The sequence below is a fragment of the Bos indicus genome, chromosome 5 (assembly GCF_029378745.1).
Source record: "Bos indicus isolate NIAB-ARS_2022 breed Sahiwal x Tharparkar chromosome 5, NIAB-ARS_B.indTharparkar_mat_pri_1.0, whole genome shotgun sequence".
In the NCBI taxonomy this organism is placed as follows: domain Eukaryota; kingdom Metazoa; phylum Chordata; class Mammalia; order Artiodactyla; family Bovidae; genus Bos; species Bos indicus.
In genome coordinates this window covers 88348849-88375524 of record NC_091764.1, presented here as the reverse complement: position 1 = coordinate 88375524, position 26676 = coordinate 88348849, and the positions used below count along the sequence as shown (strand labels likewise).

The 26676-nt window shown below is 39.5% G+C and overlaps 1 protein-coding gene across 5 annotated transcripts in view; it reads right to left on the bottom strand.

The window, feature by feature from the left end:
- ABCC9 (ATP binding cassette subfamily C member 9) overlaps positions 1-26676 on the bottom strand; it is a 156025-nt gene that overhangs the window by 4814 nt on the left and 124535 nt on the right. For 4 of the 5 annotated variants that reach the window (XM_070789970.1, XM_070789973.1, XM_070789972.1 and 1 more), the window contains 9 exons: positions 18830-18931; positions 17792-17912; positions 15958-16088; positions 15153-15231; positions 11422-11530; positions 7177-7280; positions 4440-4573; positions 1761-1823; positions 904-1078 (listed from right to left, as the gene is read on the bottom strand). In XM_070789970.1, the coding sequence (XP_070646071.1) occupies positions 941-1078; positions 1761-1823; positions 4440-4573; positions 7177-7280; positions 11422-11530; positions 15153-15231; positions 15958-16088; positions 17792-17912; positions 18830-18931 (981 nt within the window). In that variant the 3' untranslated portion in view covers positions 904-940. The remainder of the gene's footprint in view (positions 1-903; positions 1079-1760; positions 1824-4439; positions 4574-7176; positions 7281-11421; positions 11531-15152; positions 15232-15957; positions 16089-17791; positions 17913-18829; positions 18932-26676) is intronic. The other variant, XM_070789971.1, reaches the window with a different exon arrangement.

Genomic DNA, 26676 nt, shown 5'->3' with positions numbered 1-26676 from the left:
TGGAAATGTTATAAAATCGTTTTTCAAGTTAGCCAATTTTCTCAAGTCTCCCTGTAGGCAACTCCAGGGCAGAAGGAATCACAGAGTTCACCGGGAAAGTGAAAGTGCTATCTCTTTACTTAGGCCCAGTTTACAGAAGCAGAGCCTTGATGGGGAATCCTTTCCAGCTACCTTGAGAAAGCTGCACTTCACAGGGTGCTCCTTCTAGTATTTTTATTTATTTGTTTGGCTGTGCTGGGTCTGTGATGCAGCAGGCAAGATCTTTGACCTTCATTGCAGAACACAAAATGTTTAGTTGTGGCATGCAAACTCTTAGTTGCAGAATATGGGATCTAGTTCCCAGAATGGAGATCGAACCTGGGTCCCCTGCATTCGGAGCATGGAGTCTTAGCCACTGGACCACCAGGGAAGTCCCAAGGATATACTTTCTCCCATGCATCATTCACAAAACCAGAAGCACAGGCAAGCACTTCACACATAACTCCTATGACTCAACTGTTAAAAACTTAAGTAATTATTGAGCGATGCTCTCTTCAGGGCAGGTAGGGGACACCATGTGTTTGGTACTTTAAGGACAGTTACAGAACATCTCCAAGGAACAGTGAAATTGGTCCTTAGGACAGAGGAAAATCTGGGTACAGGTTTTCTCTCATACTTACAGCTACTGTAACAATGGTGTGGTCTGCAAAAGCTGTCAAGGCCACTTTCTGCCTGACCACTCTCTCTGGTGCATTGATACATTTGAAAATATATGCAAATGCCTCATTTGTATTGAGCACAACAGAAGAACCCAGTTGAGCTGATTTGTATAATAACACCTTGTAGTTAGTTCCCTCCCCCATCCCTCCCCTTTAATCTGCATTCTTCTTGCCTTACTGTGGGGGAGGTGGCTAAGATAACTACCAGAGAATGGGATACTTGGCAGGGTAGCTCCTGATGTTTACTTGTTGGTCATCACCAAAGTGGAAAAGAGGCCATTCTTGAGAGCAAGCAAGTTTGGAACAGTATCACACTCTACTAATATACCCTCAGATAAGACTAAAACAAGGCCTGCATCCAGAATAGAGGAGACACGGTGCTGGAGAGAAAAGAAAAATGGAAAGGAAAGAAGAGAATCAGCAAGAGGGAAATGTCCAAGCAATTCATTTTAAAAAGAATTTTGTTAAATTTTAAGCCTGTCAGTAAGAACCCATCCATCTGCAAAGAGAAAGAGACAAAACCATGGCCTCTTTGCAGTAACTTGTAATGGGCATTACAAACACTTAAGCAAGTTTTCAATTTGATTGGGGCTATCTAAAAATCAGAGAAAGTATCTACTCGTATCTCATGGCCTTCTTTTTGCAAACGGGTGAGTAAACAGGAACACAGAAATTAAGTGTAAATAGTATCAGCAATCAAACTGATGAATTTTGGTTCTGAAACTGATCATCATACAATTCGATTATTCAAAAAAGAATCATCCCATATGAACTACCGTCTGTATCTGGTGAAATAGTACAGGCTATGACCTGCTGGAATTCTGAAATTTAGAATGCTCTTTCATTGTAAACTAAGAGAGGAAGGTAGAGCAGACAGCTTGGGGAAAAAACAGTGTAATGGCATTCAAAGCGTAGCATTTTTTTTTTGCACGGATGCAGAAATATTAGCAGAGAAATATATGATTCAACATAAGTATACTTTTAATTGCCCCCAAATAAAGAATACTGAATCTTCAAACAGCAACCAAAGAGGAGTAAACCAACACTGTCTCCTATACTTACAGCTATTGTAACAACGGTGCGATCTGCAAAAGCTGTCATGACCACTTTCTGCAAAATGTTTTCCTGCCAAAAAATAAATAGAATCTGAATTTTCTCTGGACTCCTTTCTGTTGCCAAAGTATTTTGTCCCCAAGAACAATGCTTCAACATGCCCAGTCTCTTCTGAGAATTCTCACTGCTGTTTTCTGCAGAAGGTCTAACAGGGAGCAGTGCCCAGCAGGGAGCTCAGGCTGGGTCCTGTAGTGTCTTCAAAATGCAAAGAAAACTCGGTTGATCAACTAGGAATGACTGATAGATTTATTGCCAGGAAAATGAATGAGGAAAATGAAACCAAATAGGTGGAGAAATGCTCACTTAAGGTTATTCCACAAAAAGGATGTATTCAAAACCAATAAAACCCTAAAACAGTGTTAAGTTTGGGGTCAGAAAAGGAGAAAATAAAATACATGCCAAAAATTTGGATTTTGACCCATAAAAGTACATTCCTGGCAGGAACTGTTTTTATTCCCACCACAAACCATTGTTGTTGTTCAGTCGCCAAGTCACGTCTTACTCTGCGACCCCATGAACTGCAGCATGCCAGGCTTCCTGTCCTTCACTATCTCCGAGTTTGCTCAAACTCATGTTTATTGAGTCAGTGATGCCATTCAACTATCTCATATTCTGTCGTCCCCTTCTCCTCTTGCCCTCCAACTTTCCCAGCATTGGGGTCTTTTCCAGTGATTTGGCTCTTCGCATCAGGTGGCCAAAATGTTGGAGCTTCAGCATCAGTCCTTCCAATGAATATTCAGGGGTGATTTCCTTTAGGATTGACTGGTTTGATGTCCTTGCTGTCCAAGGGACTCTCAAGAGTTTTCTCCAGCACCACAGTTTGAAAACATTAATTCTTCAGTGCTAAGCCTTCTTTATGGTCCAAATTGTTATTATATTTTAAAAGATATCAGGGATAAAGATTCTTCCTCTCTCCTCAATAAAAAGGCTCAATTACCTAAATCTTTATGTGAAGTTGTTATTTCTTCCAATCACATGGCTTATTGCCAATTAATTCATTCTTATTCTCCCCTTTTCTCTCTCTCATTTCTATTGAGGCAGTACTATCCTTATAATAACTCACAATATTATAAGAACTTAGTAATTAATACTAATTTTAATGTAGTTACATTTAGTGAAATGGCTTCATTAGAAACAACTTCATTGCTTTAAATTATCTTAACTTGGAGAAGATATATAACTTGTTATAGATACTTTAACTGCACCCTATGCTAGGTCGCTCAGTCTGATTCTTTGCGACTCTATGGGCTGTAGCCCACCAGCCTCCTTCTGTCCATGCGATTTTCCAGGCAAGAATACTGGAGTGGGTTGCCATTTCCTTCTCCAGGGGATCTTCTCTACCCAGGGATCAAACTCGCATGTCTTTTGTCTTTCATTACACGTGGATTCTTTACTATTGAGCCACTGGAGGAAGCCCAGTTTAACTAATTCGTCTTACTTAATACAAAGAAGGACAGGGAAGCCTGGTGTGCTGCAGTTCATGGGATCACAAAGTGTCGGACACAACTTAGTGACTGAACAAAAACAACAACAATACAAAGAAATGATGTCAAATTAACATCTCCCTATATAATTGGCTCTTAATAGTCTTGAAGCTGTTTCACCTTTTTGGATAGTTTTATTCAATCTAAAGTATACAGCAAGAAAATAAATAAGATTTTTTTTTGTCCTTTCTGATGCCAAACTTTTAATATCAAGTTCACTTTTATAAGAACAACATTAATAGATAGCTCATAACATTTGCAGTTCATTGTGACATTTTCCCCACTCAGTCACAACCTTCCAAACAGATCCTTCTTGGGCATATTTGACACTTTTAAAATTTTTAATTTTCATTTTATATTGGAGTACAGTTGATTTGTAACGTTGTATTAGTTTCAAGTATACAGCTAAGTGATTATACAGTTATACATATACATATATCCATTCTTTTTCAGATTTTTTTCCCTTTTTAGGTTATTACAGAATACTGAGTAGAGTTCCCTGTGTTATACAGTAGGTGAGTAGATTCCCTGTGTTATACAGTAGGTCCTTTTTGATTATCTGTTTTATATATAGTAGTGTGTATATGTTAATCCTAAACTCCTAATTTATCCCTCCCCTTATTTGACACTTCTAAATGATCTCTTTCAAAAGGTAAAGTTTCTGCCTTATTACCATCAATACATTGAGAGGGCCATTATTAATTCTAGCCAGTATTAATTTTAGTGAATCCCTCTTCAAATTGCATTAGAAGATGATTGGTTTTGATTATCAATAGATTCTATTAAACAGTGATTTGCATATTTCATTTTAGAACTTCCATGACAACACACCTGAATACTTGAATACAGCAGTCTCATCAACTGAGCCCTGGAATTTTACTCTCATGAGGATTAATCAAAAAGTGATGGCAAATTTATTTGATGCTTATTGGACAACAGGAGCTTCTTTAAAACAAGAGTCAAGTCTCCTTTATTGAAATTCTCAATGTGCTATATACCACTGGTTGATCAATGAGGTAGCTGAGAAGACACTGAAAACAATAGTCCTGAGGATATTCAGAACCCAGTCAGGAAAAATAAATTGTAATTTTTGCATGCATTTCTTTGACTCATCAATTGAAAGCAGCTTAGATGATGCACTCACTGTGGCCATGTCAATGGAAGCCGTTGCTTCATCCATGATGAGAATACTGCTTTTGCGGACAAAGGCCCTGGCAAGGCAGAACAGCTGTCTCTGTCCAACGCTAAAATTCTCCCCACCTTCAGTGACAACTGCATCTAAATAAAAAAAAAGCAAAGACTTCACTAAAGAAATGATATTAACGTTTTCCTTAGGCAACATAGTGGAAAACACATTATGTCCTATAAAAACCTATTGATGTCACTTTGAACTGGTGCAAGGATTTCATTTTGGAAAAAAGCAAAGAGAAACTTTACTTGGGGAAAATGAAGATGATCCTGGGCCATCTAATGTCTGACAATAGGTGGTAAATTGTCTCCTTATAGTAGGACATAAAGTACTGTTAAACATTTTAAAGACTGGAAGACCTTTGAGATGATTTAATTATCTGATGTAATTATCCAAGGCCCAGAGAAATAAAATGACTTGCCCAAGATGACACAGCTAACTGGTAGTAGAGCTTAGTGAGAAACAGAATGTTCTCAATTCCAATACTTATTCTCTTTCCATTATATCGTCCCCTTGGACTCTAAGCTCCAAGTTGGTAAGGATTTATTAATGAATCCCCAGTACTTATCACCCAGCATCTGACATAGTAGCTGAAAAGAAAACCTTGTTGCGTGGATAAGTGAGTTATGTCTTCATTACAGTTTCCTTTTTTTGGGTTTTCAACCACATTTTGTAAACTACTGCTGTGAGTTTAGCTTAAATTCTATTTCCAAAATGATCTATTTTATTAGGATTCAAACACACTGTAGTAGGGCTCCGAGGGGCAATTTCTATTGATTATTGTCTCACTGCTTCAAATTCTTATAATTTCTCATGCTTAGGGGCTACGCATCTATTCTCCAAATTTTAATGTATATAATAAATAAAAAGGAAGCATGAAATGATGAATGTTATTCACTAGAGCTGGTCTGAACCAGATCATTAGCAAACCATTGATGAAATCTTTATTAAGACAATGAGCATAAACAACATTCAATTACAGAGTATAAATATAATTCTTTGTTGCTTACACTGTTCCATAATTTCCAAATACTATGCCCACAATTCAAAACAGGTACATGCAGGTCTCATATTAGTGAGGAAAACTATATACATATAGTGATCTTTCCAAGTACTAATGGGGGAAGGGCAGAGTCTGAAAATCACTAGGGGAAAAAGGTCTACAAGCATTATCTCAAGTAGACTTTTCAATTTTTCAAGTGCTTGCTGGACTTTCCAGAGGAGACATCAAAAATTATTATGGGAAAGTTCATCCAGACCTCTGGAATTATTCCCCTTGTCTGACATTGGCAAGGTCAGTAAAACTATCCTTAAAGACATGCTGTCTCCACTTTGTGGGATGTCTTTTCCTTTGGACTGAATTATAATCATAAAAGGTATTGTTTTTGAGTAGGCCCCACTTCCCAAATAAGCTAACAAATAAATATAATTTATTCTGTAGGTTGATAAACTAAATGGCAACAATACAATCAATTTGGCAACTACACATTAAGCATTAAAATTAGAATATCAACCATTATGCTTTCTTAAATGAGTTTAGACTTTAAGGAAACAGAAGTCCAAAACTTTCATGAATGAAAGACTATATCATGAACTCTCCCTTGTTTAATTAATCATGTTTTTCTTTCATTATTCATGTTGTTCTTTTGTTTTTGTTATCAATTATTTACCAGAAATTACACTACGTGGCAAATAGATGGGGAAACAGTGGCTGACTTTATTTTTGGGGGCTCTAAAATCACTGCAGATGGTGACTGCAGCCATGAAATTAAAAGACGCTTATTCCTTGGAAGGAAAGTTATGACCAACCTAGACAGTATATTAAAAAGCAGAGAATTACTTTGCTAATAAAGTTCCGTCTAGTCAAGGCTATTGTTTTTCCAGTAGTCATGTATGGATGTGAAAGTTGGGCTATAAAGAAAGCTGAGAACTGAAGAATTGATGCTTTTGAACTGTGGTGTTGGAGAAGACTCTTGAGAGTCCCTCAGACTGCAAGGAGATCCAACCAGCCCATCCTAAAGATCAGTCCTGGGTGTTCACTGGAAGGACTGATGCTAAAGCTGAAGTTCTAATACTTTGGCCACCTGATGTGAAGAGCTGACTCACTGGAAAAGGCCCTGTTGCTGGGAAAGATTAAAGGCAGGAGGAGAAGGGGATGACAGAGGATGAGATGGTTGGATGGCATCACCGACTTAATAGACATGAGTTTGAGTAAACTCCGGGAGTTGAGTAGACAGGGAGGCCTGGCATGCTGCTGTCAATGGGGTCACAAAGAGTCGGACATGACTGGGTGACTGAACTGAACTGATGCTACCTCTGGGACTGAATTCATATCAGGGATCTAGAAAGACTCCATATGCCATGGAGCAACTAAGCCCATGTCCCACAACTACTGAGTCTGTGCTCTAGAGCCTGAGAGCTGTGGCTGCCGAAGTCCCCGCACTCTAAGGTCTGTACTCCACAAGAGAAGCCACTGCAGTGAGAAGCTGGAGAACCACAATGAGAGAATAGCACCCACTTGCCACAACTAGAGAAAAGTCTGTGCAGAAACAAAGACTCAGCACAGCCAAAAATCAACAAAAATAAATATAAGGAGCTTTAGTGCTAGAATTATGTAATTCTAGAATAAAATGTAGATATGTAGAATTCATTGCATATATAAAAAAATTAATGCATCATTTAGAAGATATACCTAGACCTCCTGGTAGGGATTTGACCATGTTCTTCAACTGAGCAATTTCAAGAGCTTCCCAGAGTCTGTCATCCGTGCATTTGCATTCTGGATCTAAATTAAATCTGTAGGGAAAAAAATCAGTTAGTGAATAAATTTTTAAAATGACTGTTTAATGTGTGCTTGCTTATTGCTGTTCTTCCCTAAAGATGGAAATCCTATTTGTTTGGTTATTGCTGTATGCCCAGGATCTACAACAGTGCTTAGGATAGAACAGGCATTCACTTCATGCCTTAATATTCTTAAATTTATTAAAAAAATTTTTTATTGGAGTATAGTTGCTTTACAATGTTGTTAGATTCTGCAAAGTGAATTTACTATATGTATATGTATATATCCCTTCTTTTTCAGATTAACTTCTCATTTAGATCACCACAGAGAACTGAGTAGAGAAAAATCGTAATTCCCAAAGATACATGCACCCCAATGTTCACTGCAGGACTATTTACAATATCCAGAACATGGAAGCAATCTAAATGTCCATCAACAAAGAAATGGATAAAGAACATGTGGCACATATACACAATGGAATATTACTCAGCCATAAAAAGGAACGAAATTGTGTCATTTCCAGAGACTCTGATAGACCTAGAGACTTGGACAGAGTAAAGTAAGTCATATTATGTTCAATGTAACTTGAATAGTATCTAGCTAATTATCCCTACAGAACTAATGTTAAATACGTAAATCTATATGGAAATATACAGTGCTATTTCAGATGAGTTATGCTGTATCAACTACAATAACAGAATTCATAATATATTCAAAGATAGAGATTTCTATCATATTGCGAAATAATCTGGTACACCTAGAAGTTTTAACTGAAGTAATTTTACAATGTGGCTCAGATCATGAACTCCCTATTACAAAACTCAGGCTTAAATTGAAGAAAGTCTTCCTGATAGCTCAGTTGGTAAAGAATCTGCCTGCAATGCAGGAGACCCCGGTTTGATTCCTGGGTCAGGAAGATCCCCTGGAGAAGGGATAGGCTACCCACTCCAGTATTCTTGGGCTTCTGTTGTGGCTCAGCTGGTAAAGAATCTGCCTGCAGTGCGGGAGACCCCGGTTTGATTCCTGGGTTGGGAAGATGCCCTGGAGAAGGGAAAGGCTACCACTCCAGTATTCTGGCCTGGAGAATTCCATGGACTGTGTAGTCCACGGCATCGCAAAGAGTTGGACACAACTGAGTGACTTTCACTCACTTCACTCACTTCTTCAGGGAAAAATGCTAGACCATTTAGCTATGACCTAAATCAAATCCCTTATGATTTTATAGTGCAGGTGACAAAGAGATTCAAGAGATTAGATCCGGTAGACAGAGTGCCTGAAGAACTACGGACAGAGGTTTGTAACACTGTACAGGAGGCAGTGACCAAATCATCTCCAAGAAATAAATGCAAAGCAAAATGGTTGTCTGAGGAGGCCTTACAAATAGCTGAGAAATGAAGAGAAATGAAAGGAAAAGGAGAAAGGGGAAGATATACTTAACTGAATGCTAAGTTCCAAAGAACAGCAAGCAGAGATAAGGAAGCATTTTTAAGTGAATAATGCAAATAAAGGAAAACAATAGAATGGGAAAGACTGGCAATCTCTTCAAGAAAATTAGAGATACCAAGGGAACATTTCATGCAAAGATGGGCACAATAAAGGACAGAAATGGCAAGGACCCAACAGAAGCAGAAGAGATTAAGAAAAGGTGGCAAGAATATACAGAAGAACTTTATAAAAAAATTCTTAATGACTCAGATAACCAATAAGGTGTGGTCGCTCATCTAGAGCCAGACATCCTGGACTGTGAAATTAAGTGGGCCTTAGGAAGCATTACTATGAACAAAGCTAGTGGAGGTGGTGGAATTCCAGCTGAGCTATTTCAAATCCTAGAAGATGATGCTGTGAAAGTGCTGCACTCAATATGCCAGCAAATTTGGAAAACTCAGCAATGACCACAGGACTGGAAAAAGGTCAGTTTTCATTCCAATCCCAAAGAAAGACAATGCAAAAGAATGTTCTGTACAGTTGTGCTCATTTCACATGCCAGCAAGGTAATGCTCAAAATCCTTCAAGCTAGGCTTTGACAGGACATGAACTGAGAAATTCCAGATGTACAAGCTGGATTTAGAAAAGGCGGAGGAACCACAGATCAAATTGTCAACATCCGCTGGATTATAGAGAAAGCAAGGGAATTCAAGGAAAACATCTGCTTCATTGACTATGCTAAAACCTTGGACTGTGTGGATCACAATAAACTTTGGAAAATTCTTAAAAAGATAGGAATACCAGACCACTTTACCTGCCTCCTGAGAAGCGTGTATGCAGGTCAAGAAGCAACAGGTATAACGAGACATGGAACAACGGACTTATGCAAAACTGAGAAAGGAGTACATCAAGACTGTATATTGTCACTCTACTTATTTAACTGACATGCAGAGTACATCATGCAAAATGATGGGCTGGATGAATCACAAGCTGGAATCAAGACTATTGGGAGAAATGTTAACAATGTCAGATATGCAGATGATACCACCCTTATGGCAGAAAATGAAAAGGAACTAAAGAGTATCATAATCAGGGTAAAAAAGGAGAGTGAAAAAGCTTGCTTAAATCTCAACATTCAAAAAACTAAGATCAGAACATCTAATCCCATCACTTTGTGTCAAATAGATGGGGAAAAAGTGTAAACAGTGGCAGATTTTATTTTCTTTGGCTCCAAAAATTACTGCAGATGGTGACTGCAGCCATGAAATTAAAAGATATTTGCTTTTTGGAAGGAAAGCTATGACAAACCCAGACAGCATATTAAAAAGCAGAGACATCACTTTGCCAACAAAGTCAAATGTATAGTTTTTTCCAGTAGTCATGTATAGACGTGAAAGTTGGACCATAAAGAAAGCTGAGTGCTGAAGGACTGATGCTTTCGAATTGTGGTGCTAGAGAAGGCACTTGAGAGTCCCTTGGATTGCAAGGAGCTCAAACCAGTCAATCCTAAAAGAAATCAACCCTGAATATTCATTGGAAGGACTGAAGCTGAAGCTTCAATACTTTGGTCACCTGATGTGAAGAGCTGACTCAGCGGAAAATACCCTGAGGCTGGAAAGATTGCAGGCAAAAGGAGAAGAGAGAGGCAGAGGATGAAATAGTTGGATGGCATCACCGACTCAATGGACTAGAATTTGAGAAAACTCTGGGAGATAGTGGAGGACAAAGGAGCCTGGAGCGCTACTGTCCATGGGGTCACAAAGAGTCGGACAGAATTTAGCAACTCAATAACAACAATTTTATGATTAAATACTGAACAATCTTACATACGTTTTCTCTTTGAGACAAGGAATATTTAGGAAAAGGTGATAAATACTTTGCAATGAAGTAGATGGAGTAGAGGAGCAAGAGAGAAAAGAGACTGGATGGAACGATAGACATGACCTGATGGACAGTAACAGTGGACTCTAGAGTCAGACAAACTTTATTCGGGATGGCAGTTCTACCCCCAACTAAATGTATGAACGTGGCTAAGCCACAGCTTCTCTGAGATTCAAAACCCTCATCTGAAAAATGGGGACAAATAATATAAACACTAGAGCAGTGCTGTGAGGACTCAGCAAAGAGTAGATACCTCCATTCTCTTTCTCTCTTTTCTTTCATGAGAAACTGCAAACCAGGCATGGAGAAGAATGTGGCAGCTTCTTCAGAGCAATTTTGGTGGAAAGAAAAATTGTGAGGGGTGGAAGAGAATCAAGGTATTTACCAAACTTAGTATCTGTTGAGCTCAAATTAGACACACAAGAGGCAGGCAGGGCATCTGTAGGGTGGACACCTCAGAAATGTCTGCCAAGAACAGAGGGAAGGGTGGTGTTTGTGGAGTTGAACAGAAGAGATGAACTTTGGCGGGGGGACATAAAAGATGGGTATGAGTTTGAGCAAACTCCAGGAGATGGTGAAGGACAGGGAAGCCTAGCATGCTGCAGTCCATGAGGTCACAAAGAGTTAGACATGACTGAACGACTGAGCAACAACAACAAAGGATGGGCTTCTTTAGGTTAATCCAGCCATTCTAAGCGCCTCAGTCCAAACTGTGGGACAGAACATCTGACCTCATCATCCTGATGACGACCTTTCACACCTACCTGAAAAGCAACTCTGAGAAAAACCCTCCTATGAGCCAAAGGGTAAATACTGAGGCACATGAGTTTCTTTGAATACATTACCTACCGGATAGAACCGCTGAAGAGTATGGGATCCTGCAGAATGATTGAAAGCCTAGAACGTAGTGTGTGCAGTGGCAATTTGGAAATGTCTATCCCATCAATGACAATCTTTCCTGTTAAAGAAAGACAAAAATGGCAAGCCTGTCATAAAACCACAAGTAAAATAATACTGGTTTACCAATTGGAAGTGCTTTCCTAGTTCAGGATTGAAATTCAGAAGATGATGCTTTCCATGTAAGTATGATCATGATATGCCTCTAAGAAAATAGGTATTTTGGCGATATTTTCTTTCTTATGTATTATATTTTCTCCTAAAGGGATTTCCACTTTTTACTGTTTATGTGGTTCATACAAACCAAAGGTACTCTTTTCCCTCAGTGGTCTTCTTTACAGTATTCCTTTATACTGTTCCCAGCTCGATTTTCCTTCATAGGACATTCTATTATACACATTTATTGATCTTTTGGGGGCTTCCCTGGTAGCTCAGTTGGTAAAGAATCCGCCTGTAATGCAGGAGACCTAGGTTCAGTCTCTGGGTGGGGAAGATCGCCTGGAGAAGGAAATGGCAACCCACTCCAGTATTCTTGTCTGGAAAATCCCATGGACAGAGAAGCCTGGCAGGCTACAATGGGGTTACAAAGAGTCAGACATGACTTAGCGACTAAACCACCACCATAGATCTTTTTAATTGTGTGGCTCAGACAGTAAAGAATTCACCTGTAATGCGGGAGACCTGAGTTCGATCCCTGGGTTGGGAAGATCCTCTGGAGGAGGGCATGGCAAGCCACTCCAGTATTCTTGCCTGGAGTATCCCCATGGACAGAGGAGTCTAGAGCTACAGTTCATGGCGTCATAAAGAGTTGGACACAACTGAGCGACTAAGCATAGCACTCTCCCCAAACTAGAATATCAGGTTATTGAAGATGGGCATTTTTGTCTGTCTTATTCACTCGTTTATTTATTTACTTATATATTTCAAAAATCTTTTTACTTTGTAGTGGGGTATAGCTGATTAACAATATTGTGTTATATTTATTTATTTTTAATATTTATTTTCATTTATTTTTTGGCCACACCAAGTGACATTCTGGCTCTCAGTTCTCTGGCCAGGGACGGGAACTGTGCCCTCTGTAATGGCAGTTCAGGTGCTTAACCACTGGACTGTCCATGTTAGTCGCTCAGTCATGTCCCACTCTTTGCAACTCTTTGCAACTGTAGACTGCCAGCATCCTCTGTCCATGGAATTCTCCAGGCAAGAATACTGGAGTGCATTGCTATTCCCTTATCCAGGGAGTCTTCCTGATCCAGGGATTGAACCCAGGTCTCCTGCATTGCAGGCAGATTCTTTACCATCTGAGCCACCAGGGAAGCCTCAAGAAGAAAGGCTTCCCTGACCAGGAAACAAACCTGGGCCACAATGGTGAGGGTGTCTATTTCTAACCACTAGACCACCATCAGAGAAGTCTCTTTGCTCATTTATTGATTGAGGAGTATAGTACAGTACAAGTAAGAAAGAAAATTCTATGACATAGGTATCAACTCTTAATAAATTTCACTGTACATGAACTTGTGCAATCTTGATGACTCTTCCTTACCTTGATAGCTTTAGTTTATGGTATTGTTTTATGCAAAGATAATATTGCTCTATGAGATAAGCATGCTAAGCGAAGGATGGCAGTTAGAGTCCCTTTGCTGGATTTAGATTCAAGAGCAGGTAAGGTGATTAGCTTAAACTTTCTTCTGGGTATAATATATTATCTATTAAAACCTCAATCGCTTAATGGTATTAAAAAGATAATCAGTCATCATAGTCCTCATGGGAGCTGAAATGATGTTTCTGAACTCATGAGACTATGGTTAATCTAATATGTTCCATCATAGTGACAGTTTTTTAATGAAAAGTTTCAATCAACTGTCTTGGATCCTGTAATTGGATTATAATGCAAATCCCACAGAAAATCCTTAAAGGATCTGTGTATTATTACCAGTCATGGCAAGAGCAAGCTGCTTATCTAGAGGTGGATAGCTATCTCTTTGCTAAATCTAAGTCCCAAACCCTTCAGTGACCACAGTTCAACTTTGTTGTTCATAAACTGACCTCTTTATTTCACTGAGTTGTTGTGTAGATTAAATAATGTAACCTGTCAAGTATAATAAAAATGTAAAGTACTATCACTATTATCACAATGATTAGAGATAATAATATTTAAGCAATTCTCGAGCTGATGGCTCCCCTTTCATTCAAGATGGCGTATGTGCTGGCCTATTTATAGGTCACTTAATAGACTAAATAATGTGACATATTTTTTCTAGAACAAATATTAGATTACTTCCATGTATGATACTATTAATAATTTTGCAGATGAATAAATATTTTTTATATTGTCAGCGTGTCCTTGGCACTTTATTAGCAACGGTCACCTCTTCCCAAAACATCCAACATCATTAAACCACGTTATTAAGCAGATGATAATAAGAGTCATACACTAAAATTAAAATGTAGCTTATTTATCTCCTTTTTTCCTTTAATGGAAAGAAATGTGCTTTTAGTTTGTAGGAAATTAGACAGTCTTTTTCTCTCTTCCTTCTTGAAATGCCACTTCCATCTGCTGCTCTTCATAATGAGTGGCTTTGTTTTCATTTTACTAATTTAATAAAATTCTTTAACAATAATTTCTAGAGCTGAGTTTAGGGCTAATAATTTTATTTCTCCAGTTCCTTTTTTTCTTTACTCCTAAACTGTTTGTCTGGGATACATACATGCTCAGTTGTGTCTAACTCTTCGTGACCCCTTAGACTATAGCCTGCCAAACTCCTCTGTCCATGGGATTCTCCAGGCAAAAATGCTGGAGTGGGTTGCCATTTCCACCTCCAGGGGATCGGGGATCAAACCCATGTCTCCTGCATCTCCTTGCATTGGCAGGAAGATTCTTTACCACTGAGCCACCCAAGAAGCCCATTTATCTGGAATACCTGCCTCAAACCATGGTATGTAGGACACAATAGTAGTTGTAGTAATGCATGCTCAGTCATGACAGACTCTTTGCAACCCCATGGATTGTAGCCCACCAGGCTCCTCTGTCCATGGGATTTTCCAGGCAAGAATACTGAAGTCATTCTAAATATATTTTATTATTGCAGGACTAGGTAAGTAGATAGCATATTTAAAAGGAGAGACATTACTTTGCCAACATAGGTCCGTCTAGTCAAGGCTATGGTTTTTCCTGTGGTCATGTATGGATGTGAGAGTTGGACTGTGAAGAAAGCTGAGCGCCGAAAAATTGATGCTTTTGAACTGTGGTGTTGGAGAATTCTCTTGAGAGTCCCTTGGACTGCAAGGAGATCCAACCAGTCCATTCTAAAGGAGATCAGTACTGGGTGTTCTTTGGAAGGACTGATACTAAAGCTGAAAATCCAATACTTTGGCCACCTCATGTGAAGAGTTGACTCACTGGAAAAGATCCTGATGCTGGGAGGGATTGGGGGCAGGAGGAGAAGGGGATGACAGAGGATGAGATGGCTGGATGGCATCACCGACTTGATGGACATGAGTTTGAGTAAACTCCAGGAGTTGGTGATGGACAGGGAGGCCTGGCATGCTGCAATTCATGGGGTCACAGAGTTGGACACAACTGAGTGACTGAACTGAACTGAACTGAGGTAAGTAGACATTGCTTTTTTTTTTTAAAGGAAAAGTATCACATGGCTAATGAAAAAGTTTAGTTAGTAACTCACCATCAAATATATCCACCATTCTGAAGAAAGCCAGAGATAATGATGACTTCCCACTGCCAGTGCGACCACATATGCCCACCTAAGAAAGCAACTGTCACTCAGAGAAAAGAGGACTCAGACAAAAGAAAAAAGTAGGCATAGCATTTTTAACTTAGATAAGACACCATGATAAAACTGCAACTCTATTTAAACAGTTACATTAAAATTGTCGTTCTCCTCTCAGGTCTCCTTTCTGAGTTATCATTATTGAGATAACACAGGATCTTCATCAAGTCTTCATCAACTGTTTTTTATTTCTATGCGGTTGTGCGTTTTACCTCTGTGGCTTCATTTTTCCATTTAGTGTATCATTGACCTAATAAACAAGTACTCCACTTTGTCTCAGAAGTGATGATTTTATTATATAACAAGAAGTAAAATGAGTCCATTTTTCTGCACACTTGCTCTTTTTACAATAACTAAAATAAATTATTGTGAGGCCAGAGCTAGTACAAACACAAAGGTTCTCAAGGGGACATCTGGAATGGTCATGAGCCAAAAGCTAGAAATTTTGAAAAACATGCCTGTTGTTCACTTTTCTGATCTTCATGGGAGATGAATGAATGGCAATACAGTTTAGAGAACGTATACTTTATCTGGATCCACACTCTCCCATGCACATAATTTGACCTATAAAGTGTAAGGAATATAATGGGAGCCCAGTGAGAAGATCCTTGGCTGACATGTCTAAGGAGCTCAAGTGGCAATGGGGTGGTTCCATCTGAGGTTCTGTATGAATTACATCAAATGACAGTGAACTCCATACCTTCTGCCCAGGTTTGATGTAAGCCTTGACGTGCTTAAGAACAGGCTTTAGGTTATTTTCATATCTGACACACAGATCATGAATCTTGATCTCCCCTTCCTGAGGCCAATGTTCTGGAACTTGAGAAGGATCTGGAGGGTGGAGATGGAGTACAGGAAGAGAGACAGAGAGACACAGGAAGAGGCAGAAAGAAAAGCACACATACTTATATACATTTATACATACACACATAATCATTGTTTCCTAAATTTACGGTCATACTAAACCTACTTCTGGGTTTAAAATTTCTTTAATTAAAAGATTATATTTATTTATTTGGATTTTGGCTGCATCTGGTGGCTTGAAATTTCTTTGTTCCCCAAACAGGGACTGAACCCTGGCCCTTGGCAGTGAGAGCATGGAGCCCTATGCTCCATGGCCAGTGGTTTCACTGGCCATGGAACCACTGGCCCACTAGGGAATTCCCATATGGGTTTTTTTCTTTTAATTAACATTACATTCAGAGTAAAAGTCTCTTGATTAAGAACTTTAAAAATAGTTTTTGTGTGTTTGTTTTGGAGCATTAACGGGCATCACGTCTCTCAGCACTCTATTGCTCAATTCTATTCCTGGTGGTTCATCTGTCAATGAATTCATTTGTTCAGTCAGCTGGTCCTCAAACATTTGAGTGATTCAGATGTGAGAGGTGTTATGCAGGGAGCTGAGAGGGAAGACATGCCTCGAGGTGCTCAGTGTGTCCCAGGGGACCGCATGCAAGTGAGTCAGCCCCTATAGGACTGCACGCAGAATCACATGATGGAGGCTGACCCAAGGTGTTCTGGGAGCAGAGATGGTGGCAGCCCAGGAGTTCCAGCAGGGTTTCAAGAGGAGGTGGTGCCTGAGGAGGTGGTGCCTGAGATGGATCTTAAAGGATAAGAGGTGGGGAAATTTATTTCATATATATATATATATATAGAGAGAGAGAGAGAGAGAGAGAGAGAGAGAGAAGAACAAAGATAAAAAGAAAGCATAGCATGTTGGTATGGCCAGAGTGAAAGGTATGTAGGTGGATAATGAAAGATGAGATTAGACAGGTGAGGAAAGATTGACTAATGAATGGTTGCATGTCCTTGAAGAGCTGAAGAGGTACTGAAGGATTTAGGGAACAGAATGCATATTAGGCATGAGATTTGCAGTTAAGGAAGATTATTCTGTCCTCAGTATTGAATTTCCTGCCAGTTTTATTCTAGCAAGGCTAAGAATCTTGGTTATTTTAAGATCTAAGCTCCTTGGCATCTAAATTAATAAGCTCTTGAGAAAAAGAATACAATAGTTCATAGTTGAGGTTGGTAATTAATATAATAAAATCCAAGTATCTTTATGCCATTGCATGTGTGCTCAGTCGTGACTGACTGACTCTTTGTGACCCCATGGACTGCAGCCTGCCAGGCTCCTCTGTCCACGGGATTTTCCAGGCAAGAGTACTGGAGCGTTGTCAGTTCCTCCTCAAGGGGATCTTCCCGACCCAGGGATTGAACCCAAGCCTCCAGAGGCTTCTGCATTGGCAGGCGGATTCCTTACCACTGTGCCACCTGGGAAGCAAGTTTCTTTATAATTCTCTCTAAATATGACTAGGTAAATCTATTTGGACTCTGGTTGTATCTAAGATTTTTTCAGGCCTAAATAATCACATCTTTTCAGATGCAGTTGTACCTTATCAGGCAAAGTCAAGATGAGAGAGGATTCTCTGGCTATTGAAATGGAAAACAAAAGCAAAAATGACAATGTGCCTGACACACAACTAATATTCTTAAATAACTATTTAGGTGAAACACCATAATATTCAGAACAATACCCATGGTTCCTTCATAGTTCTCAGACTCCATAGTCAGGAAACTGTTCACTTTCTTCACTGCGCCCATCTGGACTTCCACATCAGCCAAGTTCCTCACGACCCAATTCAAATAATTGGTTATCTGTGTCAGGTGACAAAAACAATGAGCACATAGCAAATAAAGTAACAGTTTTTGTGAACACTGGATATCAGGGGATAGGATGACTTGGACTGTTCACGTGGGTACAGTTCATAAACACTACAGGTTATCAGAGATCAGAGAGGATGTCATGGGCTAATGCTGGCAAAGGAGGTATTGGCTCTTCTTCAATGGTCCTCTAATGTCATTGATTTGTGGACTGTCCTGACTTCCTTGCCCAGTGGATAGTTGTATGCTTCCACTTACCTCATTTATATTCACATGGGAGTTGAAGTGAAAGTGAAGTGAAAGTCACTCAGTTGTGTCTGACTCTTTGTGACCACATGGACTATACAATCCATAAAGTTCTCCAGGCCAGAACACTGGAGTGGGTAGCCTTTCCCTTCTTCAGGGGCTCTTCCCAACCCAGAGATCAAACCCAGGTCTCCTGCATTGCAGGCGGATTCTTTACCAGCTGAGCCACAAGGGAAGCCCAAGAATACTGGAATGGGTAGCCTATGCCTTCTCCAGCAGATCTCCCTGACCCAGGAATTGAACCAGAGTCTCCTGAATTGCAGGCAGATTCTTTACCAACTGAGCTATCAGGGAAGCTCACAGGGGAGTTAGTGTTCTTAAATGGGTGGTGAGCAACTCAGGACAAGAATCCCAAACAACCTTGGGAGAACTCTGACCACAGTGTTTGAGGAGTTTCTAAAAATTGGTTCAAAATGTCAGAAATGAATCCATGCCATCCTAAAACGCCGGGTTTAGGCCCAAATCTACTATTATCTGCAGGCTATCATCTTGTTATGAATTTCTAACTAGTCCTCTAACATCCACGAATAAGAGTTGATGATAACTACGGAAAGTACCTCAAGTGCGGTACAAAGACAGAGAGAGAGGTTTTCATCCATACTTACCGTAAGTGCATACAGAAGACCTAAGCCCACCAATCCGGAATTGGAAGACCCACTAATGGATGCAATAGATGCAGTGAGGACAATGCAAGCACCCAGATAATCCTAAAAAAGAGTGAGAAAAAATGTTAAAAGATTTTCCCTAAGTTCTTAAAACCAAGGATCCCGATCAACCCGGGTGATCACTAACAGAATAGACGTTACTCATGGTGTGTCCTGTGAGGTTTCAGAACAAGGTTACAGAAGGTAGGGAAGAATAATAACTCACAGTCTTAGGGCTGCACGGGAAGTGATGCAAGGCTCTGATTATATCTGAAAGCAGATAATTCTTTCAGAGATGGTAACTACCTGGTCAGAAATCAAGCTGCAATTTTTGGCATGACCAGGATCAGATGAAATATTTTCTTTCTTTCTTTCTTTTTTTCTTTTCTACTGCATTTTACCAGACAAGCAATTATTTTTAACTTAACTTTCTACCTTGAATTTCATGTGCACTTATACCAGGGTTGGGATTAGCTCTCTTATATGCTAATTCAAGGCCTTTGCAGAAATTTGTATCTAGTTAGCTTGTTAGGATTTGTATCAATATCTGAACTTTTTGTCAATATGGACTCAGAGTCTGGGACATTAAATCTAAAGATTGCATAGAAATAGGAATAAGTGTAATTTTTCTCTCTTAATTAGAAATATGAACATGTCTTAAAATATCTGAATTAATTATGACTCAATGATAAACTTTTTCCAGAAAATTTAAAAATTAATTAAGGTAAACCTTTAAACTCAAAGGACAGATGGGGGGCACCTGTCTATTTTCTACACTTTCTTCCTCCTCCATTTCCCAACATTCTTAGACATTGTTATATCTTATCCTTTGGAAAAGAAATTTCTTTTTTTTTTTTTTTAGATTTGAATATCAGGAGATTTATTTCAGTGCTGTTATTATTGGAAAAAATTGGAAAACAAAAAGGAAATTTTCCTACTATGTGAAAGTTGCTCAGTTGTGTCCGACTCTTTTAGATCCCATGTACTATACAGCCCATGGAATTCCTTAGGCCAGAATACTGGAGTAGGTAGACTTTCCCTTCTCCAGGGGATCTTCCCAACCCAGGGATCAGACCCAGGTCTCCTGAATTGCAGGCAGATTCTTTACCAGATGAGCTACCAGGGAAGCCCTAGAATACCTATACCAGGGAAGCATAGAATGAATAAATAAATCATCATACAGACATGTGATGGTATTGTATATTTTGCTGTGATTAAAAATAATGTTTTAAACATTTTAATAATGAAAAATGGTCATCATTTTACATCGAATAAAAAATGCCAGGCATAAAACATGCAGCAGGATTTTTAAATTATAAAACATTATATAAATTTTATGTGTTTACTTTTTATTTATTTCTTAAAGGTAATATAAATGTTAACAAAATGTTAATGGAATTGCCCATAGTCAATAGAATCATTAAAATTTGTCAGGCTGATGGGTCACATATGCCAGAAGCAGGTCAAATTTCAGGCATGAACACTTTCTAGAATTATCTCAAGTCTCATCTTACTGGTGATGATCTTCTCTAGCAAGATACACCTCTGATACCTTAAAAAAAAACTAGTAATTAGGTGAGAAGACTTTAATGACCATAAAAGAGTGGTTAACATGCTGAAATCAAGAATGGTTTCTCAAATCAGCTCACATGTGTGCATCCCAGCATCTATTTTCTTTTATTTATTTATTTCTATTTTCTTTAAAGATTTCTTTTTTGATGTGGACCATTTTAAAAGTCTTTATTAAACTTTTTACAATATCACTTGCCTTTTATGTTTTGGTTTTTTAACTACGAGTCACGTGGGATCTTAGTTCCCTGAACAGGGATGGAACCCATACCTCCTGCACTAGAAGGTGAGGTCTTAACCACTGGACAGCCAGGGAAGTCCCTCTGCAATTTTTAAATTAGCACCAAAGATCAACTTGTTGGGGAGCAATCAATGATCCCAGCCTTGGAATTACAGGTCTGGGTTCAAATGATGCCTTTGTCAATTACCAGCTAATACATTTAGATGAGTCAGTTTCTTCTTTGAAACTCAGTTTCTTCTTTGGAAAATAGAAATAGTACCTAATTTACAGGGATTTTGAAAGGAATAATAAAAAAAATCAGTTAGATTTTCCCACCTCCATGTAACAGGATGTCCTTTTCCCTTCTGGATGATTTTCAAATGTTTGAAGCAAGCTTAAAAGCTTATGTGCATCATAAAACATCAAAGGTTAAAACAGGCACTAAAATTTAATTCTGTCATGATTCCCATGGTCTTTACAAAGAATAAAGAAAGAAATCATGAGATTTAATCCCTCGAGGCAGTAAATTCCATAGAGTTAGTAAATATTCCTTTGATAGCTCCTTCCGTTGTATCCAGTGTATTCATTTATTAACAGCTTGTCACCAATCAGACCCCCCTTTATTTGAAGCAACAACTATATGAATGTAGAATCTAACCAGCCTGGGCTGCTTTTTTATATATTATAAATACCAATGTGTTCCCCTAAATACTTCTAAAATATTTACGACAATATGAATTTTTCCTTCCCACTCTCTTGTTAAAGTTAATACTTTTAACATTATGCTATAAATTTGTTATTCCCAATATTAGCTTTTCTAAAGAGACTCATAAAGAGTTTATGTGATAAGTCTCAGAAAGTAAGTTAGCACTAGGAGATACTTCCAGCAAGATGCTCCCAGCATGATACAAAGAAATATTCCAGTCTGTGTCTGAGAAATTACTGTGGGCAACATACAGTTTAAGACAGGGGGCCCCAATTTCCAGTATTTTAAGGCTGATAATATGAGGTGGACCTGATGTAATAATAATAGAAATAGAGTGCAGAGTAAATGTAATGTGCTTGAATCATCCCTAAACCACCTCCACCCCCCCCCCCCACCGTTCCCTGGTTCATGGAAAAATTGCTTTCCATGAAACTGGTCCCTGGTGTCAGAAAGTTTGGGGACCCCTGCTTCAAGGGCTTGAAACAATATATGTTTTTATTAGTTTCTATTCTCCACTTCCTCCCAGATGACCTCAGAAGGGCCTCATGCATTCATCCATCTTTCCATTCATTCAATGGTCTTTTAAAGGTATATATAACTTCCCTGTTTAGAATATCAATGCCTTCTTATTGCACTTGCAATAAATTCAGACTGATGAATTACAAAGCCGCAGATGATGCAAAGTCTGGGTTCTAGACCTTGCCTCCTCTGCCCTTATCTGAGATTCCGTTTCTACTCCTTCACCGTGCTCCAATCATGCTGGTCTTCCTGTCTTCGGTCAGATAAACTGGGACCTGGGACCCTTTACTGCAGTGCCTGAACCTGAACAAACGAATCCTTCAGCAAGAGAGTACAAAGAAACTGAAAGGGACTAAAAATAACGGCACACACGCGCCACTGGGGTCATGACTTACAATAAGATACAAAAAGGCTGGAAATCCACTGCCATTTCTAAGGTGCCAGGAACAGAAGCATGGTACTGTGTATGATCCCTGCACACAGCACCATCAAAGCGGTGGGCAAACCACTTAAGCTACTCTTCCTCCTCAACCCCCCAATTCACCCCTACATTCAACCTATTTAAGGAATCAGCACTCCCTGAAATGTTAAGGTGGAGTGTTAAACCACTGGACTGCCAGGTAAGTGCCCAAGGCATAGCTTTTTGAAGTAATAATAGAGCAGATTTTTCAGGGAATGAATCCATTGCCAAATTCCACAATCTAGTAAATTCAAATAGAAGTAAGAATTTAAAAACCAGTATGTCTGCCGTTTGTGGCAATAGTGGTAAAGAACCTGCCTGCCAATGCAGGAGACATTAGAGACTCAGGTTCAATTCGTAGGTCAGGAAGATCCCCTGAGAGGAGGGCATGGCAACGCACTCCAGTATTCTTGCCTGGAGAATCCCTTGAACAGAGGGAGTCTGGTGGGCTACGGTCCACAGGGTCATGAAGAATCGGACACGACTGAAGCAACTTAGTGCACAGGCACAGGTCTGCAGTTTAGTATCTAAAACAAAGTTATTTCATTTTTCATAAAAGTATTTTTTATCATTTTCTTTTTTTTTTTAAAGTGCTATTTGTGTTGTCTTTTAGTTATATCAATGAGATACTTTCCAGTTCATTCCTGGATTACCACCCCCTGCTCAATAATGTTTTTTTTTTTCTAAGAAACTGGAGATTTTTTGGAGGCATTTGATCAGAATTTTACCTCATCTGAATAAGAGAGGAAGCCCCTTTGTGCATGTTTATCAAGAAATCTCATAGCAAAATAACTAAATTCCAATAGCTTCCCTTCCAATAGTACTGTAATAGTAACAGGCATGTGAAATTGCTAGGTAATATAAGAGTTTATGTTAGTTGCCCATTTCCACTTCCTTTACCATTAACCTTTAGTTTAATGAATTATACAGTGACTGTACCTTTCCACACCTCCTTTCCTTTCCACTGCAAACATGTGAACAACAAAATGGCTTAAAAGCACTAAGAAAGGACAAGCAGATCATCTGAATTCACTCACATGCCAGCAGCACATGTCCTCCCATTAAGGCTTTCTATGTCCTACCCAATCAATTCACTGAAGAAAACACTTTCGGTCATAATGATACAATGGAAAGAGAGAGTCTGCTTAGGAAACAGAAGCTACTACACATGTGACTTTCCATTCTTAAAGAGGGCCCAACCATAGGACATTTGTATTAGTGATAAATTAAAACTTCCATTGAGTTTGGGAATTCAACACTCCCCTCCAGAAGGGAAGCCTTTGATCCCCAGGTCAAAAGAGAGGTCTCTGGTCAGATTTCCAATGATTCAATGACCTCTATCTCTTTGTGGGATTATAGTGAAAATAATAATTTTCCATAAAACAACCTTATAAGTAGTTAATAGGAATACCATCTCTCCCTTTTTTCATAGTCTTCAGAAATCCATGTCTAAAAACAAGAAGTCGGTGTTTATGGTTCCATGGAGTGTCTGGGTCTTCACATGACAAGATGAACACGCACCTGTCTATAATGGAGTTGTAAGCACTCAAAACAGCTCTGTACTGTTTCACAAAATAGACTCTCATACAAGTTCACCCTGAAGATTAGTTTCACTTTAGCCTGTTGATTCTAAAAACTTTTTTTCTTTTTTGGCTTCTTGATGTGATTTCTCTTTTATCCTTTCACCACACAGCAAGACAAAGCCTTGGAAAGACACCCTTTAGATAGAGTTACACAATTTTTGCAAATGGAAACACCAATGCCAAAGAACTGGAACTGTTTAGTGCAGAGGGATGAACAGAAAATGCTGTGCTGAACAAAAGAACGTAAGCATCATTCAAAGGTTAGGCTGCAGTGACACCCTGCACATGACTGTGGTCCACTTCACTTGGCACCAGAGGAGAAACACTCCCCTCCCCTGCCAAAGCAACCTGGGTGGTCACAGTCTGGCTACTTTCCTACCAGCCAAATTATTCTTTTAGGTTCTTGTCCTTTTCTGAGGCCTGTGTGCTGTGACCTTTATTCCACCCCCCCCCCCAATTCAGAATAAGTATGAAATGAACACGGTGGGCAGACTACATCTTCCATGGCTGACACTCTTCAGCCAGAAAAAGGGAATACTTTGTAATTGTCTTATGTGTGTTAGTCACTCAATCATGTCTGATTCCTACAGACCCTATGGGCTGTAGCCCACCAGGCTCCTCTATCTATGGGGAGTCTCAAGAATACTGGAGTGGGTTGCCATGCCCTCCTTCAGGGGATCTTCCTGACCCAGGGATCGAACCAAGGTCTCCTGCATTGCAGGCAGATTCTTTACCCACTGAGCCACCAGGGAAGCCTCTGTAATTGCCTTAACACTTATTTAGCATGACCAGAAAAAGAAATGAAAGCCATATATTGAAAAAATATATATAATAAAACTTGGATGGGGCTCAGGAATCTTTCCAAATTCAAAAAAGGTATTTTTATCCTTTTATCCCTTACTTCTCTTGGAGATCGTCTGTCCACAGAATTCAGTGGCATTGCTCCAGAAAACTAAAATTGAGAATGAGGAAAAAAGGAAAAACAGTCACGGGAAACTATGATAAGCTTTCTCCTCTTTCTCTCCATGGAGGTCATTTTGCTGTTCAGTCATCAGTTGTGTCCCACTCTTTGCGATCCCATGGACTGTGGCACTTCTGTGGCAGGCTTCCCTGTTCCTCACTATCTCGCAAGCTGCTCAAACTCATGGCCATTGAGTCAGTGATGCCATCCAACCATCTCAACTTCTGTGGCTCCCTTCTACTCCTGTCCTCAATCTTTCCTAGCATCAGGGTCTTTTCCAAAGAGCTGACTCTTTGCATTAGGTGGCCAAAGTATTGGAGCTTCAGCTTCAGCATCAGTCCTTCCAAAAAATATTCAGGAGTTATTTCCTTTAGGATTGACTGGCTTGATCTTCTTGCTGTCCAAGGGACTGTCAAGAATCTTCTCCAGCAGCACAGTTCAAAAGTACCACAATTCTTTAGTGCTCAGCCTTCCTTATGGTCCGGAACTTCCACATCCATACATGACTACTGGAAAAACCATAGCTTTGACTAGATGGACTTTTGTCAGCAAACTGATGTCTCTGCTTTTGAATATGCTGAGTTGGTGAGCTCCTCAGATCCACATCAGGAGACCTGCTGGCCTCTTCTGAGCTCTGCCCAAGGTTCCTCCCGTCCTGATACCGATTGGCTGTGCTTCTGCTATGGGAGCTCCCAGATTATTTGAGATTAGCAGATATTTTTGTTAATTTGCTGGTTAACATATCGAAGAATAGGGAATGGAGGCAGCTGTGTTGATACTGGAGATAAGATCAATGCAGCATCAGCGGGCCAGATAGAGGTTTTCATTACTTATCTTGTTGTAAATGACTTACGAGGCAGAAAATATCCAGCTGTGGGGTTCAGAGAGCAGTTCACACCCCAGTCTCCAAGGTCCTATATCTGAACACTTATATTTCTCATATTTCTGAAACAAGATCCATTTATTTCAAACTGAAATTGTGTCTCCAGTGATGCACAGTAGTAATGAGGTCATTTACATGTGTACAATTGGGAGAAAGGTTATTTCCTAGTTAGAGTTATCTGTTCTATTTATTCAACACTCCTATTGTGGCACATATGTTCTTGGATTATAGCATTTATATTCAAATAAACATTCTAATGTTCTAATATTCTAAATATTCTGGTTCTAATGAAAACTCTGTACTTTGAGTGTACAGAATAGGAGAATAAATCTGACTGGTTTCAAGTTGGATTTCTGGGATTGTCTAGAAGGGTATGCGTGTGTGTGAGTGTTTGTGTGTGTGTGTGTGTGTGCTAAGTTGCCTCAGTCATGTCCAACTCTTTGCAACCCATGGACGGTATCCCACCAGGCTCCTCTGTCTATGGGATTCTACAGGCAAAAACACTGGAGTGGGTTGCCATGCCCTCCTCCAGGGGATCTTCCCAACCCACGGATCGTACCAGGGTCTCTTACGTCTCCTGCATTGCAGACAGGTTCTTTAGGCCCACATAAACTTATTGAGAGAAGGAAATGGCAACCCACTCCAGTACTTTTGTCTGGAGAATCCCATGGACGCAGGAGCCTGGCTGGCTGCCATCTATGGGATTGCACAGAGTTGGACACGACTGAAGAGACTTAGCAGCAGCAGTAGCAGCAAACTTATTGATAAACAAATATGAGAGATGAAAGAGACAAAATCATCCACAAAAGACTCTGGACCTTGAATTCTATCAGCAGATATGCCTGGAATGTTGCTATAAATCAGCAAGTTTCTTACCAAATTTTATATTTATTCATCAGAAATAGAG